Source organism: Stegodyphus dumicola, chromosome 7 (genome assembly GCF_044657685.1).
Source record: "Stegodyphus dumicola isolate Sdum_Otavi_A_Nest chromosome 7, ASM4465768v1".
Taxonomy (NCBI): Eukaryota; Metazoa; Arthropoda; class Arachnida; order Araneae; family Eresidae; genus Stegodyphus; species Stegodyphus dumicola.
The window spans coordinates 139,002,660-139,022,099 of record NC_140774.1 but is presented as its reverse complement, the minus strand read 5'-3'; the positions used below and the strand labels follow the sequence as shown (position 1 = coordinate 139,022,099).

Below are 19,440 nucleotides of genomic sequence, written 5' to 3'. Positions count from 1 at the left end.
ATACTCATTCAACCAGGCACTAACCAACTAGGACCTGTGAGAGGTGCAGTTATCTTGCTAGGATACACCATTTCCGTGTGAATGACAGGACAACATAAATGGATGAAGATGGTCGCCCAGCAGCTCTATGTGCTGAATCATATTGAGGGAGGTTGGTACAAGTACCAAAGATCCCAAACACTGCCAAGAAAAAACATCCCAGATCATGATTAAGCCACCATGTCCTTGTACAATTTCAATTTGCCATACAGGGTTCATGGCTTCATGAGTCTGACACCATATTCTCAGCCTCCCATCGGTATTCAGAATCGAGACTCATCACTCCTAGCTACTTATTTCAAGTCCACTAGAGTCTATTCTCTGTGTTCTCTTGCCCAGGCAAGTGCAGCTCGATGGCATGCATTCAGCAAAGGTACTCTTGTGGGTCTACGGCTTCCGAAGGCTGTATGGTGAGCGAGCATTGCACAATCCCTTTACTGACTGTACGACTGTCGCCCTGATTCAGCTGGGTGGTAATTTGAGCTAATGTTTGGCTTTGTTGACTATGTACAATATGGTTGAGCCATCTCACACCATGCTTGTTCTAGGTTAATTGTCCTTTGCAGTTTTCCCAATTGCTAGTTCTTTTTCCCACCTTCCTTGTATTCTCGGTGTACTCTTGACACAATCGACCTTGAAAATCCTAGCCCGCTGAGGATTTTGGAAATTGAATGGCCCATGCGTCGAGTGCTTACTGGTTAACAACTATAGTACTAGCTGTATGTGCATTTACCACAACTTCCTCATGTGAGCACAGTTGCCGCACAGCACTGTTAAATTTGCATAGCCATGTCGATCCCTAATTCAGTGGCACTTCAGTGTATTTCACCATGTATTTTTAAATAGCAGTCTTTGAATGTTGATTCAAACAATTGTTCTGGTTTCTATCTTGAGTTGCTAACATAGAAAATAGGTTTTTACTTATTTCTAGAAGATACCATGCATTTTCAAGATTTTTGATTTGATTCATCTCATTAGCAATGGTTATTATCTTGACAGTGCCTTTTCCAATTGGAAATGACATTCCATTTACTATACGGAAGCTCAAATTTTCCCCCAAGTCTATAAAGTAGTGACTGCTATTGACAGCATGTTTTGAAGCTGCATTGTCAATCAAGCAATCATCAGAATTTGATTAACAGAAAATATTGCCTCTTTTACAGCTAGGAGTGTTATTTTGCAGCAACGCTATACTGATCTTTTTTTTTTTTTTTTTTTGTTTGGCCCTGTATGTATGTAGATTAGTTTTAGTGGTTTTTTTTTAGCTATCCACTTGCATGTTCTGACCCAATGTTCTCTGGTGGCAATAATTGCACTTGCTGTTGTTTTTCTTGTTAGGAGCTGATTTCTGCTTAGCTTTCGAATTTAGTATCAATGCTTCCTGATTTAAAGTTTTTACAAAATTTAAATCTTTCTTTAATTCTCTTTCATGGGTGCACAATCGTGTGATTAATTCATCTATTCTCTTTTTATCACTAAATAAGCAACTTGATTTAAAATACAATAACTGGGAGAAAGAGTATCCAATATTTTGCAAATTAACAGCATCTCTGAAATCTGTTTTCTTCTTTATTTTCAAGCCTGTTGTCCAGTTCATTCCATATATTTTTTTTTAATTTTGATAAATGAGCTGCCATATCATCATTTGACCAACTGAATTTGAAGAACACTAAACATATATTTTAAAGCTGGTTATTGGAAAAATCTTCAAATATTTTGCAAAGTGTGAGACCAGTTTCTCTGGCGCTGTCGCATCTCATTACCTTTTGTAAAGTATCTTACGCTATGATTGTTCTTATGGATAGCGTAATTATTGGCTTTATTAAAAAACCTTCACACCATCTTTCAAATCCTTCGGCAGCGGCTTGATCAAGCTCCACTGGCTTTTTCAGTTTTCCAACCATGACTTCTAAAACATCTTCATGATAACTTAATTTGATATTTCCAAATAGGCCAATCACTTTTTCCACATAATGGCTTAATTGATATCTTTGCATTTTCCAATTTTGCGAACTAATTTCCGAACTTACATTAAGGCGTAAGAACTGCGATGTTAAGCTTACAAATTGCTGCTAACTTTTCTCTCCACTTTAAGTTTTTTTCTGCGCAGTTTGAGCATGCTGGTGGCAATAATCAGAAAACGTGTGTTTAGACCTAAAAAAGAAAACTATTAGCAGAACAAAAATTGTAAGTTTTAATTGGTAAACTAACAACTACATCTTCAAGTTGAACTACATCTTCAGAACAACAGCACTGCAAAGCTTGATCTCCTAATGACATCAGTGACAACAACAGTCACTGTTGCCAGAACTTAACTAAATTAGGCATTATTATTCGCTTTCTTTTTTTTTTTTTTTAATATACTTTAACATTTTTCACTACTACTGACTGCAATAAATGTACTACTTATACTTTTTTACTACTACTGACTGCAGTAAATTATTATTATTTGTTTTATGATTATTCATAATTTTTTGCTCAGGAATCAGCTGTTATTCCTTAACTATTGTAAAGGCCTTTTAATATTTTGGTAACCTTTTAAGATTTAATCTACATTCTAGTGAATTTAGCATTTTTCAAAAATCTTGCCTGCTGCTGCAGGTTTTTATATTTTCAGTAAGTTTCATTGCAGATTTAACTTAAGTCTGACAGTTAAGTCTAATTCTGATAAATGAGCAGGCTATATTGGTATTTTCATTATTATTCTTATTTAAAACTTGAATATTAGTTAGTTTCCTTAGAAAATCAACCATGAAAACATTTTCTTGAAGCAGATAGTCGTGCTGTTCCTTGTCATAATAATTAAATTAATAATAACAAAAATACTTAAATTGAGTCCTCTTAATTAGAAAACGAAATACATTTCTTTGTATCTGCTTATTGTATTTAATCAGCTAAAGTCCTATGTTTTGTTAGAAAAAAATATCGAAACTGCTTTTCTGGATAAAACGTGCCATGTATTAATCATCAAAATGCCATTGTTCTCGCATCTAGGACATTACTTTAAAATAAAATTATCCACATTCTGCATTTCTTGTGATGCTCTTTTTCATTATTTTTATTGTCTATTTTTCAACCTAATGTCATTCCTTAAAGCTCAGGTGCCATATTTGGTTTGTTTTGTATTATTCTTCTTAATATTTTCTTTTGGTTTAAGAATACAGTCTCGCCATTTGATTTTATAGTTCTTCATCATGTGATAATCAAAAATTTTTCTGTTATGTATATCCCATTATTACCATATTTATAAATTTAAGAATCTAGAAAAATAGAACTAAATGCATTATTATATGCACTATTAAATAACCCAGAATTCTTATTAAAAAGCAAATTCCAAATTATTGAAGTACTGTAAATAAGCTATAAAATTCTTACTGAATATGAAATTGGTCATTTTATAAGCATACTAGTGTTAAAATATTTATAAAATATATTTCCTCATTTTAAAGATATTTAGTTATTTGACTGTTTGTTTCCTTTTTCTTTGCACAGAAAAATTTTCTCAACTCGTGATCGTGTTAACAAGTGCTGCTGAATTGCTTACTGCAGATCATCAGTTATGGACAGAAGTAAAGAAGTTACAAAGCATTCAAGAAATATGTAAAAAAGCATTAGACTGTGATAAGTGTTTGCATTTTATGTTACGAGTAAGTTAATAATCAGCCACTGCAGAACATAGGGCGCCTTGATAAAAATAGAGATATAAAATTATTGATAGCCCTAAATGACTATTAAAATTAGGTTTTTCACAAAAGGATGCAGCATTTTTTAAAAAAAATTGTTCTGAGTGTAAGTTCAAATTGTTATTTTAGCTGGGTCTTAGTTATGTCAAACAACTTATATTTAATATTTTACATAGCCTCGCGAAAGCATACTGTTATTATGTTACAATAGTCCAAAAAGTCTCGAAATGAGATTTTGTGTTGAATCACTATAAATGCGTTGTTTCATTTTTCATTCAAGTTTATTGCCATTTAGGAAAATATAAGACATTTCTCTTCCAAATTGAATCTGTCTGTTGTGGATTAACAAAGCTACTTGAATGCAATAGGTGCAGTTCTTAAGAATATTAATTTTTCAGTTTTGAATCAGATTGATTTCATTTATAAAAATGTATTTAATTCATTATCTAATTAAAAAATATTCAATATTTTCAGAGAATGACTGTATATTTTTATTATTTATTTAATACAGTACAAAGTCTTTAATCTGGACTCGTTGGGACTTCGGCGATTCCGGATTATAGATCATCAATTTAAATGTGATAAGATGGCATGCAGAAATTATAAAGTTAAAAATATGAAACCGTAATTTATGAAATAAAGAGCAATTATGATCTAAAATGTATCAAAATTTACCAAAAAAAAAGCTTAATATTTATTTATTTACTTTATTAAACATTTCTTTCAACATGCGCATGTGTAAAGCATACGTTATGCATAGTCAAAATTGCTACCAGAAAACTATTTGATGTGTATTCGGGATATTTATAATGACGAGGAATTTGATTTAAATCATATCAAAGACGGAGTACATTGAGATGAAATACTACTTATACTTTTTTACTACTACTGACTGCAGTAAATTATTATTATTTGTTCTATGATTATTTATAATTTTTTGCTCAGGAATCAGCTGTTATTCCTTAACTATTGTAAAGGCCTTTTAATATTTTGGTAACCTTTTAAGATTTAATCTAATTAAGTAAGGAATTAATCTAATTAAGTAAGTAAGGAATTAATCTAATTAAGCAAGGAATTATAAGCCGAATAAAATAAAAACATCTGCCCTGAAGATGAGGATAGTGCTGACAGATCAACTTTCAGTTCATTGCGTGCAGTGACGTTCCCTCGCAGAGCAACGTGAAATTGGTAAACAGATTTCGGAATGGTTAGAGAAACAAAGGATATGCCTTTATCCATTTTTTGCAGCAATTCCACTTTTTGTTTGATGGATATAGAAACATGCTTTCGCTTTGTAGATCCTTCGGCAGCTCCAGAATTGGAAACTCTTTTCGACATAATCGAAAGTTCAAGCTTACTTTTTATAAAATTGCTCTAACAGTCTGCAAAAAATAATAAGCCGGATCCAATTAGAAGATTAAGGAACAACGCAATCTGCAAAATTAACTGAAATAGATAATTTTAGCCTAGCTCATACCGTCTGTTATACATTAAACGCGCATGCGTAAACCTATTATGCACATGCATAAACGCATATGTGCATGTGTAAAGGTATTATGTGCATGCATAAATGCATAATGCGTTTACGCATGGGCAGAAAGTTTGTAGCTTTGAGGTCTGGATTATAGATTATTCCGGATTAAAGACTTTGTACTGTATTTCATAAAGCTAATAGGATTTTTTTATTAACAAACTCAATGATTTGAAAGCGTGCTGTTGTAACAGTGTATGGCATAAAAAAATTAACTTCAGCACATATGAAAATGTCTATTAAAAATTCTAAAGTTATGCTGTTTTTAAACATTTTATTACTTTGCTGTTGAGTTGAATTTTAATGTGGTATAAGTACCAAGAACATGATATTTAATAAATAAAGTTAATGCAGAAAATGTTAGTAATAAAATGACAAAACATTTTGAGAGAAGTTACCAAGAAAACGTAAGAGTGATGTAATAAACTGCAAAATGATAGAAAAAATTTTTTGCCAGTACTTAAAACTGCATTGGGAATTTTAAAATATGCTGCATTTAAAATTTTGTGATTTTGCTGTAGATTTCTACATGGCATGAGTAAACAATGTTTAATAATAAGGCTAAAAAGAAAAAAAAAAAAAAAATGGTTAACAAGTATGAGTGCAAGAGCCAACCGGCAGACTGTGAGCTCAGCGAGAGTATAGAAAACCTTAATAAACTCTTTTAGTCAACCATTAAAGGTTAGTTTAAAGTAATTTTGTGCATAAAATGTACTGAATTATTATTATGTAATGAATGTTATTAAAGGCTGATTTGAAATTACAGCATTTATAGTATGTGAATCAATTTATGTGCATTACATAAATCAGAGGCGTAGCTAGAGTTTCTAGCACCCAGGGACAACTGAAGAATTTGCACCCTTTTCTGTGTGCCAAGAATGGAAAACATTTCATTAAAAAATTTTGTAGCATCAGTTTGGCACCCCTTGGAGGCTGCACCCGGGGACAGATGTCCCCCCTTGCCTCACCCTAACTACGCCACTGACATAAATAAAGTTTATAAGCTGCAAGTTCAGTGATCAATATTGTACTAGGCATATTGTTAAACACTGAGCTAAAGTTTCACAATTTAAATCATTCTGATTAATTGCTGTACATTACATAATTAAGTATTACAAATTGTTATAGTTTGTTTTGGTGTATTTGATTACCGCAAAGCATACAAGGACTATCTGCCTGAAGGGAGGGATGCCTTCAGAACTTTCTAAGGAAGACTGGCTCATATATGCTAAATATGGGGAAAACCACAAATAAACTCATGCAGACTGCTTGTTCACCGGGATTTGATCCTTGGACCAAACTACCAGTGTTCAATGACTATTGCTCGGGCCTCTGGTGGGCTATTGTGATTATGAAATTAATTAATGTTGTTAACTGTTGCACTGTTTGTAACTGTAAGATTAAATGTCTTTTTTGATGGAATAGTTTGATAATATTTGTATTAGGCTTGGAAATTTAGTGTTCATTATATTAAGTACACAATTGAGTAACAAATCAAGTAATTAACGATAAGCTGAAAAACTTATGGTTAAAATCTCACCGTTTTTGCAAAATACTATATTGCATCAAATTTAAAGTATGCATATTTTGTGAGGAACAAAAAAGAAAACTGTTGTACGAAATGTAATCATGACCTCTTTTGCAAGAGACAAAAAGCAGGACAAAAAAGAAAACTGTTGTACGAAATGTAATCATGACCTCTTTTGCAAGAGACAAAAAGCAGGACTTTAGGATGCTAGGTAGAATTAGAAAAATAAATAAAAAAAAAAAATGCAACCATAGAAATGAAAGCAGTACATTTAGAAAATTTTATTCTCAGAAGCAAGAACTACAAGAAAAATTTCATAAGAGAACTGTTAACAGTTATTATAAATGACTGCATAGCAAAAGCAAAAGCCTTAAAATTTGAAAGAGAAAAGAGATTTGCAAATTAAAATGTAATGTAGAAATACTGAAAAAGAAGAATAGTTCACATATGCCACAAGCATTAGGTAATCAGTCTAATGTAACACAGCAAAAGCTATTTCATAAATTTGACAAGATCTTCTGGGTGACGTATCTAAACTTATAGGTAAATAAAAAAATCTTACCTGTATAATCCCAGGAGGACTTCTTTGAAACTAGATTCGAAAACTTATTTCTTAATTAATGTCTCTTAGAATCATAACCAAAATTGTTATACCATCTGTTGCTGAAATCAAAAGTTCTGCCATGGATTGTGGGCGGAGTCAGATGAAATGAACCATGCGATTTGAGACAACTGGGTAACTCAACTGATTGGAATTTTACTGTGTGAAATTGCCCAATGGGAACCATATAATTGCAAGAGAGCCTGAAGAGCAAACTCAATTATGTTTTGTTGAAGAGCTTTGAAGTAAGTCCTGAAAAAAAATCACACAATTTTTTGTCAAATTGCAGAAAACTCCAAAGAATGCTTGGATGATTTTTTATTACAGCCTGAAAAATTACTTAGGAGGGGAATTACTGGTCTTTAAATAGAAATCCTGGATCAGTTAAAAGATCTCACGATTTGGGATCAGAAAGAAAAATGCATAAGTAGAAAGAGAGGCTTACCAGCGGTCAAATGATAAAGTTGCTGATATGCTGGTTCAGGGTTCGAATCCTGACGAATAGACCGACCACATGGGCATTTTCATGGTTTTCCCCATGTGTATCTGATCCAGTTTCCCTTAGAAAGTACTCCATGAAAGCATCTCTCCCCTTAGGCAGATAGTCCTCTAATGATTTGCTGCAATTAAATAAACCAAACTAGCCTCCAAAATAACTTGTAGCAAAAAACTGAAGATGCAAGAAGGATTGTTAAACTGAAATCAGTTCCTCCCAATGAGAGGGGAAAACCAATGCTTAAATTTAAATCTGGTTCATTATTTGGGGGAAAAAAAAAAAAATGGCCATGACCAGGACAAGCTATTAACAGAAGAAATTCAATTATAAGCAGAGTATGCAGTCAAAATGAGAGATTCCAAAAAGAACTTTTAAGGATAGAAAATGCTCTCAGTGCTTTGAATGTAGATCATTTGATTGTCTTTGTCCAGTATCCAAAACATAAACTAAGAATATTATAAACTAGATAAAGGCAAACTTCATGAGATGCCTACTGTTATGTAGCAAAATGTAACAGACCAAAAATTTTGAAAACTCCTGCTAAGGAGGTTTCTAATGTCAGAATATGAACTGTGCTAAGAATATTTCTGATATTAAACAGAAACATACTGGTGCTATTGTCAAGGTTGGTTATCAGCAACAAGCAAGATGATATTACTTTGGATCAACCCTAAACTATGTCATCAGTTTAGGGTGGTGCAATAAATTTATATATATCTTCCAATTAAAATTAAATCGTAATAGATACCAATCTGTTACAAATTAATTTTAATTGGTCAAGACTTATTTATCACTGGTGAACTGCATGCTGACTATCCCAAATAGTCTACCTGTATGTTAAAACTGTTGGACAGTGCAGTAAATTTAAATACATTTTTAAAAATTAAACCGAGGGGGACTGGCTCCAGTCGAAGCATTCACTGGTGAATACAGTTTGACTATCATTGTAGGTAAACTAGGGGGTCACTATAATATAAGGTAGTGCAATTAATTTAGATTTTTTAGCTGAAAAGGAATGTTAGTCCTGAATGGAATATTAGACTCAAAAACTGCATTTTGTATTGAATCACTATAAAGAGCATATCACTTTTCAGATTGTTGCCATCAAATGTTATCGCCCTGTATTATATTTAAAGAAATTCAATAATGAAAAATCTGCATGAATGTATGCATGTTTCTCACAATGTGAAAAAACAGTGATACTTAGAATTATTGAATTTTGAATAACGTTGTCCTGCATCCGATCATGGGTTCCTGGAAGCTCTAATTTTGAATTTGCTTTATTACCTATTTCCTATTTTGTAAAAGTTTAGTGAATTTTTGATTAACAAACTCAATGATTTCAAAGTAAGCAGTGGCAACACTGTACAGAATATATATATATATATATATATATATATATATATAAAGTGTGTGTGAGACTGTCTGTCAGAAATTCTAAAGATGTGCTGTTTTTAAATATTTTGTGATTTTGCTGTTTAATCAAATTTTATGAGGCATAAATGTCAATAATGTGATATTTGATAAATAAAATAAACACAGAAAAAGTTTAAGAAAAAAAGTTCTTTAAAGCCATCTTAGTAAGAAACTTAACACTGATATGATGAACTGAGAAAAGAGTGAAAAGAACAGAAAAATGTATGCCAATACTTAATACTGGATTTGGAATTCTGAGCATATATTGCTGTGCTGTATTTAAATTTTGTATAATTTTGCTGTTGAATTGTATATGGTGTAAGTGTGGAAAAATTTATTCTTATTAATAAACCTAAAAAGGAAAAAAAAAAAAAAAAGTAGGAGTGAGTGAAGCAGCAAACTAAGTACATTGTGCACTCAGCGAGAATGTAAAAAATGTTAACAAACCTTTTTGGGCGACTGTTAAAATCTGAAACCTTTCAGAATTTTTTGAAACAGTTGTTTTAGAATTAAAATGGAGTGGCAGCACACCTATGCCAGTTAAGCATTTTGGTCACTTAACCCTCAAGCATTACGGGTTTAGCCCTGAAATTTCAAAGTTCCTCAAAATGTCATGAATAAGTGGTATTTTCTTGATTTTAATTAAAAGATTACTTTCACTTTGTACCTTGATTCCTTTTCTTCCAATATGCATAATAACCAAAATCGGATACATTAAAAGCTAGCAGAAATTTTCATGTCTAAGGAATAAAGAAGCCAGCCTTCTATACGGAATTTTCCAACCGTAACGCTGAGAGTTTAAACTTGCCTGTCGCTGATGGGCACCCCATAGATTACTGATAAAGGGTATGCATTAAATTTAGATAAATATTTTAAATTAAAAATAAATCATCATAAACTGGAGCTTATCAGAACATTTGGTCACCAGGGTCCTACAGGCTGATTTTCTTGGGATCAACTACTGAATCACTGGTAGGATGAATCTGAACCACTGAATCACAGTAAAATTAAGATAAGCTCTAAAATTAAAATTGTAGGACCATTACCCTAGGGGCTGACAGTCATTGGCAATCAATTAATAGGTCATTAGTGTTTGGCAATCCTATAAATTTAGGAAGATTTTAAAATTAAATAACTTGATAGCATCTTTTGATCACCAATAAGCTACTGTTTTATGGTCAATGCTTCAAAATAGTTACTAGTAAATCACTGCCTTTGTCTTTTTATGCCTTAATTAGATGCTTATTAAAATTAATTTTTATATAAGTCATTAAAATATCTGGTTGTTTATATATACAGTCAAAAGTCGTTAATTCGGACACCCATAACCCAGAATGATCTATAATCCGGACCTCAAAGCTACAAACTTTCTGTGCATGCGTCGCGTGTGACGCATTCGGGTAAGACCTTTACGACTGCGAATATGCGTGTGCGCGTGCACAAAATACGTTTATGAATGCGCGCTTAATGTATAACGGATGGTATAAGCTAAGCTAAAATTATCTAATTCAGTTAATGTTGCAGCTTGCGTTGTTCCTTAATCTTCGAATTGAATTCGGCTTATTATTTTTTGCAGACTGTTAGAGCAATTTTATAAAAGTAAGCTTGAACTTTCGATTATGTCCAATAGAATTTCTGATATATATTTACTAATATGTAAAGGATCTACAAAGCGAAAGTATGTTTCGAAGTCCATTAAACAAAAAGTGGAATTGCTGCAAAAAATGGATAAAGGCATATTCTTTGTTTATCTAAACTTTAATGTTTGTTTATCTAAACACCGCCGCACGCAATGAATTGGAAGTTGATCTGTCAGCACTATCCTTATCTTCAGGGCAGATGTTTTTATTTTATTTGGCTTATAATTCCTTACTAAATGTAGTATTCTGGATGTACTCCGTCTTTGATATGATTTAAATCAAATTCCTCGTCATTATAATTTGCTTCCGATAGCGAATAAAGTGACAGAGGTTATTGAAATAAAGTGACAGAGGTTATTGAAAACGAAAAAATTTCGATTGACAAATTAGTCGGTATTCTTGACACAGCAATTATAGGACTTGAACAGGGGAACTTTGTAACTGAACAAGAAATTATGTCTGTTTATAGAATTAAAGAGAATGTATTATCACATAAAAAACGAAGCAACTTAAACAACTTACATTGAAAGAAATGTTTAATAAAGTAAACAAATAAATATTAAGCATTTTTTTGTAAATTTTGATACCCTTTAGATCATAATTGTTCTTTATTTCATAAATTATGGTTTCATATTTTTAATTTTATAATTTATGCATGCCATCTTACCAGATTTAAACTGATGATCTATAATCCGGAATCGTCGAAGTCCCGACGAGTCCGGATTAACGACTTTTGACTGTATAAAGTTTTCCACCAAAAAATGTTCTTAATAAAAGTTGGGGGGAGAAATATGAAAGCAATACCTTTAGTGTGGGGAGTTACCACTGCCCAAATCTATGATTTTCTGCCAATGTTTTGGTAGTTTTTCAAATGCTTTGGCCCAGACACTTTGTGACCACGAGTCCAAAAACAGATCAACCTCATTTTGGACATACCGTGCAGAATGGAAGATAGCACCAGCAAGATGTAGCTGCAAGTATGGAAAATGGTAGAAGCTCGAAGGAGCAATGTTGGGACTGTATGATGGGTGTGGACAAAAGATTCCATTCAAGTCCATACAGAGCCCAGCCAGTGAGTGTAGACGCATATGGTCTTCCATTATCTCAATGGAGCATCACCTTTTTGTGCCGGAATCCAGGTTGACAGTTTTCCTTGGTACCAGCATCAATAAGAAGTAGCATCTCACTGTACACCTTACTGTCAAGGGTTTTAGTTTTTTTCAGATACTCTTTATACAGCAATCCTACCAGATGCAAAGCATGATCTTTTTGTTAGTCAAATTGCACTTTGCAATGTTGCCGACAGGCTCACCGGTCACAGACTAACTCCCTTTTTGGCCTGTGTTGTTGAAGATAATCCACTTTTCATCACAAGTTATTATCTGGTCCAGAATTTTGTTCTTGTGTTGATATTCGAGCAGATTAATGCAGGCCCTTACAAACATCTGTGCTTATCAGCTTGGGTCAGCTCTTGCTTCACCCAGCGATTGAACTTGTACGTCAAGTTTATGCAATGCATAGTGCGACTAATGGACATGGCACTAACTTCTAACTCTTTAGCAAGCTCTTGAGTGGTTGCATATCCACAAATTCTCACTCATCAACATCAGTATGATGGCCAGAGCACTCTGCTTCTTCATTGTCATAGTCTTTGTTTTTGAACTTTTGGTACCAAACCTTCACAGTGTCATATGATACATCAGTAGTACCTAAAGCTGTACATATGATTTGACGACATTCTGTAGCTGACTTTTTGCAATAGAACTGAAGGTAAAGGATGGTCCTAATCTGATAGCATGATAGTTCCATTTCAGATAACTTGTACTTAATGATAATAATATACTAATTTCACAATAATAATATACAAATTTCACAACACAAAGCAAATCTGTTTCTTTCAAATGCCAAAATTTGTTTGAGAAAATGTGATTAAACTCACCAGCGTGAACTATTGGCACAGACAACATTTGTAGTGGGAGGGGAAATTCCATTAAAACCCAATATATTACTTCTTATGTGAGTTGATGGGCAGAGGATAATGCAGGCTCAAATATATTTCCATTGGAATTGTTTTAGATTTTTAAAATATATAATGATTTAATTTTTTTTTTCTAGGTAGGAAGTTCTCTTCAAAAACATGTTTTAATAAATCTCTCAAAGACATATTTGGACCTTGCTGAACGTTTCTTACTGTAAGTAAATGTGCAGTCAAATATTATAGTAATATGTAAAAAAGTAGACCCATTTATATGGGCAGTGTGAAACCACTGATATCTAATTCATATAAACAGGAGTTCACTCTAAAAAAGGAGCATATATTTTAGTTGTTAACTTCAAATTATTCAGCTGTATTTCATACTGTAGTAAGTAAGCACACTTTAAATGAACAAACTAGTAAAATATAGCAGTATGAATGAACGCACAAAAGAATTTTACAACTACTTAAAAATGTAGTAGACTTAGACTTACTTTTTATTTAATGCCATGTAAAGAACTTATTTCCTCTTCCCTTCAGTTCTCATTGATTATACTTTATTAATGTAAATAGTTATCTTTTTTGGTATTGTTTTTCAGTTTTGCAATGTATTCAGAAGTTTAATGTACAGTATTATCATTCAGCTATTAATATCAGCACAGAGCTGTTGACAAATTTCAGACTTTATAGTGCAATTTTTCTTTGCTTTTCGCTTTTTCTGCTGCTGGGAAGGTAACATTCACACTTACTATTACAATAATTTCAGGTTATTCTTCCATCTTCTCTACTTGTAGATACAGATAAAAATAATTTTACAAATTTATAAAAGAATTTGTAAATCAAATGAATGCATCTCTCAAAACAAAATCGCATATAATTTATTTTTCACAAGAAAGTAATAATAATAATAATAATAATAATTTTTTGTTAAAAATAAATTATATGTGTATTATAGAGAGAAATTCTTTTAACATTTTTCTGCATTAGGAGTGTAAACATAATCTTATTATTAATATGATTTTAATCTTATTATTAATATGATTTATTAGTACTTTAATCTTCCAGCACGCGCGTATGCGCAAAATTTACGACGAATTCATTTTTTAATGCACATTTTTCGCATATTGAAGCTGAGACGTCTGAATGTCATTTCTATTCATCCTTTCTACCCTTCCCCACATCATGGAATATACTGGGCATTTGTGCTATTGTAGCAGCTTTTTTGTAAAAGTTACGACACATGCGTGTTCGTGGGTAAACATTCGGGAAAAAAAATTTTTCTCAAATATTTTGCAAATTTGTGTTATTAATTGCCGTGTATTATTTTAATTTGAATAGATTTGGCTCTGTAAGTTTTATATCAGTTTTCATGGCAAAAAAATATGTGCAACCAGATGATTTTGCTCGCATTCTTCAAAAATTATCTGATGAAGAAAAGGAAGACAAGGAAACCTTTAGATGGGTGAACAATAGCGATTTCCATTCCTTATTTTCTTTTATTTCTATTTTTTAGAAATAAATAAAAATATTAAAGTTAGTTTAAAGTGTGTTTTTATAACCAGTAAGAAGTAAATTTCCTTGCAGAAGTAAGTAATGTTAAACTTCCTTTTTTTCCTACCGAGGTCTTTTCCTTTTTTATTTGTCTATACTTGCCTTTGATGAATATTAAAATTGGCTTTGATTTTAAAATATTATTATTAAATAATAAATTTAAAATGTCCTATAATGAAATACATCATTGCATTTCCATCTCACTAACATAAGAACTTAAATATAAATTACTTATATTTGAATGTGACATCATTTGTATTTTGCAATAATAAGATTAATATTTTATTTTTTAAAAATTCATTATCAATATTCACTCATTTCTGTCATTTTTCATGCCAAAAACGGTAAAATAACGCATGTCGTAAAATATACAATGCGTGCATGCTCATATACAATTGCCAAGTGCGTGTGCTGGAAGGTTAAGCTTAATCTCTGGCCTCCCATTATAAGTCAATCCGGATGGAGAGGGCATGAATACATCAAATTTCAGTATTTAATAAGTACCTTGTAGTTGTGATCTCTCCTGCCTTAAATGTAAAAAATAAATGACAAATAAGCTGAACCCTATCCCCCATCAGCTAAAATTTCTTAGCTCTGTCAAGGTTAAAAACTATTTACTATTGTTGAAAGAAATGGTGATTTTAATATTTTTATTTATATGTTTAATTTTTTAGAGGACTTCAAGATTCTGCATCAGTATCTGTTTTACCTTCACGCCAGCAGCTAGAATTTGTTCTGATTCGCACTCAAGCTGTTTCTAAGCTTGTGTTAGAAACTTTACTTTACTCAAGAGAAACATTCAAGTATCCTTTATGAATAGTAATGCTTTTGTGTTCTTCACTATTGTTCATGTCTTTCTTCTTTATTTTGATAGGAAAGAAAATAGTTTAACATTTTTAATTGAACAGTCCGTGATTACTTATTTCTCATTGGGTTATGTATGACATAAAAATACTTTTAAGTAAAAATTGTGTTTCGCTAATTATTCGTGCTTAGACTCAAGATTTCATGAATAAAATATTAGATTTGATTAAAATTTAATGAGCAGGATTCAGTATAAAAAGCTATAATGCTTTTATTTATATAATTATTATTCAAAACTAGTAACTGGTGCCCAAATTATAGGTGGGAAATCAGGGTTAAATATTGCTGGTTGTGCATCACTCATAAAATAAATATATTTTCAAATAACTGCATAAAATTATTGAAACAAATAATTTTTTGATTTATTTCAAATTTTTGCATTATTATAATTTTGAAACATTATTTAAAAATGTTTTATACATAATTTCAAGGGATATATTTGTGTATTATTATAATTGATAAATCCATTTAAAACCACCATGTGATACTCATCTTTTTTAAGGGGGGCATATAGTGAACCTACAATGCATTTGAATGTTGAATTAATTCAGAACATGTACATGATTAGTTTTTATAGTTCCATATAACCTTTATATAACCTTTCTGGCATTTGTTTAGAATGTTAACTGTGCTATACTTATAAATGTAAAATAGTTAGTTGATATATATACTTAACTTTTTCATAGTTATATAATGGAAAAGCTTAGAACTAATCATGATATGGTGGGTTTACTAATGGCTTCTTCAGTCACAGCTAAAGTGTGGTAAGTACTGTTTTGCATTTTATTGAAATACTGAAAAGAGCCATGCAGGGTACTTTGCTTAGTGTGATATTTGAACTGAATGTAGGACACTCAAACCAATATGTATTTCTAGCATAATATAATATTATATTCTGTGATTGTATTTCTTTTGAATAAATTACTAATATGAGTTTCATGTTACTCATATCTTTGTCTTTTTATTGCTAGCATACTAATTAAAGATCTTTTGGTACAAATGTTTGAAATGTATCAAAAACTATTGCCATGGTGTCAAAGGCTGAAAAAAGGAGACTGGAAGTGGGTAAGTATTTTTATATTATGAAAGACTGAATAGTACAAAAATTGTAAAGTAGGCATAGAAATTTAAACTCCTAAAATGACAATTTTTTCTTTTGTCAGTTAGTTATTGGTATCGTATAAAATATCCATTTCATGTATCTCTGTACTCTTTATTTGGATGTTACTGATGTACATCTGTACTCTTTATTAGTTTGAGTGTTATATCATGTCAAAAACATTGTCCTACAAGATTCTTATGTAAAATCCTTATGATTCTTATCTTGTCCTTTACCATTTCTATAGCCTTCATTTAAAATAACTTCTATATAATACTGTTTCCTAAAAAAGAAAGCATTGTGCAAATTCATGTTATATGAACTAAAGGACTAGTACAGAAAACAGGGCTAGCTTCCCCATCTTTCCCCCAAAAAAACTATATTCTTTTCAATTTGTATACGTGAGAAATATATTTATTAGGACAATAATTGATCAAATCTAAGGGATCCCTGTCCTTCCTCCCAAAATATCCACATCTTTTGAGCTTTCTTCAGGAGTGTCCTGACTTCTGTGCTCTACTTTTTGTAAAAAAAAAAAAAAAAAAAAAAAAAAAAAAGTATGTTGTTTTTATTATTTGCTTTTAGCTTGGCTTTTAGAATTGTAAAAACTTATTTTTACATTGACATATTTCTCTTTCTTTTGTGATCATCATAAATTTCATTCTAGGGAGCTAAGCATTTGTAAAATTATAAAATTTTGTGCTTCTGTCAGTGGAAAGTATTTTCGTTTAAAAAAAAAAAAAATTTAAATCTGTTTTTGAGGTATGTAGGGTGTAATTAATTATTTCTTCTTTCTTTTCTGAGTCATTTCTTTTAATTATGTTTTATTTTAATATACTATGATGTTGAGGTATCTTAGTTTTGCTGTCGATATTTGACAATATCTTGAAATATATTTTATTGATATATGTGTTTGCAGAGCAACAAGTAGTATTTCCTACTATGGTATTTTTATTTTTTAAGGTTATCCCTTTTTCTTGTGACTCAGTTTGGAAACTACTGATCTAGATGATTATGATGATTATACAAAATTGGTCATTAAGGCCTAGCCGTCTTTCATCTTTACTTTGAGTCTGATTTCTGAAAATTGGGAATGTGTTAATAATAATAATTAATGTGATAATTTGATTAGCTTAATGAAAATTTGTCTTAAAAATAATCAAGAATCAATAAAGTTTTTAGAATGCATATTATCAGTGTCTTAATTTTTTTGCTCTTTACCTGTCATGAAGATAGTAATTATAATTTCATTAAAAAATCTTAATTTATTACAGCCAAGAAGTTTAGAATTGCCTGATGATTTAGAAGCATGGTTGAAGCTAAATGAATATGATATTTTGAAGTAATGATTGCTTGTTGTTCTGAATTAATGTTAAGTGTGTGTTTTAAATTGTTTATAATGGACCAGGTGTTAGACAGTATTTTCTCCCTTTCTTAAAATGCTCATCTGATAACCATTTTACCCTTTTATATATATGAGTAGTATTTCAAAACTGTATGATAATGTATTCAACATATCTAACCTCATTTGTGTAAAACTATCTTGCATGCATGTCTTCATTACTCCTGAAAAATATCCTAATCACTTCCGGAACACTGACACATATGTGTACTTTTTTTTAATTAAAATTATTCAAAGTGCAAAAAATATGTTGGAGAACTATTCACTGCAGAATTTCTGAACAACAAAAACAAAAACTAGTTGTATGGCTACACTGATAATATGAGAAATATTCATTAAGTAAGTCACAAATTGGAATTATGTGTTTGATAACTACGAATGCATGTATGTTAATAGGTAGCAGAACCATTTTGTATAGGTATGTTATAGAAATATATATGTAGGTTTATAAAAAGTGGTAGTAATAGTTAATAATGTGTTCCTTCCTTATTAATAGGTAGTAGAACTATCCAAGTTCATGATATTAATTTTGTTAGTTACTAAGCTTCAGCTGCACATGCATTGTTCAGTTTGAAAATGCTAATGGAACTCGATGATTGTGCTTAGAGAGGAGAAGCATGCTGTTATCTTTTTCTTCTTCTTTTTCTTTCTTTTTGTTTGTTTGTTTGTTAAGGGGAGAGGCAAAAGGACATCATATGAAAGGTATTCATAAAGGAATGTTTCCTGTTTATGGAAAGATATGTTCATCACATATATCCATGCATAAGAAAATTGATAAGTTTTAAAGAAAAGTTTGCAGTAGAAACCAAAGTGAGAGTGCTTTGTTGCTAGACAAACAAACTTGCTACATCACAAAAACTGGTTTAAGGGTTTTGCCTAAATGCTCCAACTTTTCGACTTTATGCCAACTTAGTATAAGAATCAACTAATCACAGTGAAGCAAATTTGAACTTTCATTCGGTCAACAGCTGCACATTTACACATGCATAACTTTACCTTTTGTGATTGGCTACAGTTTAAACTCTATATACGTGTTTACACTTTAAGTTACAAAGCCTTATGACCAAAAATCCCTTCTCTGAATGATGTATGTTATGCTTTTGTCATCAAATGATAATAGTAAATAAAACTGGTTTTAATTTCAAATAAAAATTATTTCTGTAGCATTTTCAGCATATATTCAAGTAAGTAATAAGACAAAGTCTTTAATAACAGAATGCAATTCTAACATAATTCATTTCTAAAAAAAAAAAAAAATTGTGAATTTTTAATTGATGACAGAGATGCAGTTAATTAATGTTTTATTGAATTTGAGTTTAAAATAAAAGTAATTAAGTAGGGTTTGTTTTGGAAATAAGTAGATTTTCTTATCCAAGCTTTATGAAGTAGGTGTGTGTGATAATTTTGTGTTGTAACATTTCAAAAATATATTCTTGATTTGTTAATTCAAAAATTTTATTTTAAGCATTTTGCTTAAGAAAAGAAAACAATTAAAAATGAGTTCTGAAGTTGAAATATCTTTCATCAAACTTTACTTTAACCGCCCAGACGGTATAGTGGTTAGGGGAGCCTGCCTGGGCCCGTGTTCAAATCCCAGAGAAGAAATGTATGTAAA

General features: G+C 31.2%; 1 protein-coding gene across 6 annotated transcripts in view; it reads left to right on the top strand.

The window, feature by feature from the left end:
• The window catches only part of LOC118200398 (uncharacterized), a 56,265-nt gene that overhangs the window by 15,862 nt on the left and 20,963 nt on the right, over nt 1-19,440 (top strand). For 5 of the 6 annotated variants that reach the window (XM_085820861.1, XM_035372366.2, XM_035372368.2 and 2 more), the window contains exons 3-8: nt 3,532-3,686; nt 13,050-13,126; nt 15,135-15,263; nt 16,011-16,088; nt 16,296-16,389; nt 17,698-17,765. In XM_085820861.1, coding sequence (XP_085676987.1) covers nt 3,532-3,686; nt 13,050-13,126; nt 15,135-15,263; nt 16,011-16,088; nt 16,296-16,389; nt 17,698-17,765 — 601 coding nt within the window. The remainder of the gene's footprint in view (nt 1-3,531; nt 3,687-13,049; nt 13,127-15,134; nt 15,264-16,010; nt 16,089-16,295; nt 16,390-17,697; nt 17,766-19,440) is intronic. The other variant, XM_085820860.1, reaches the window with a different exon arrangement.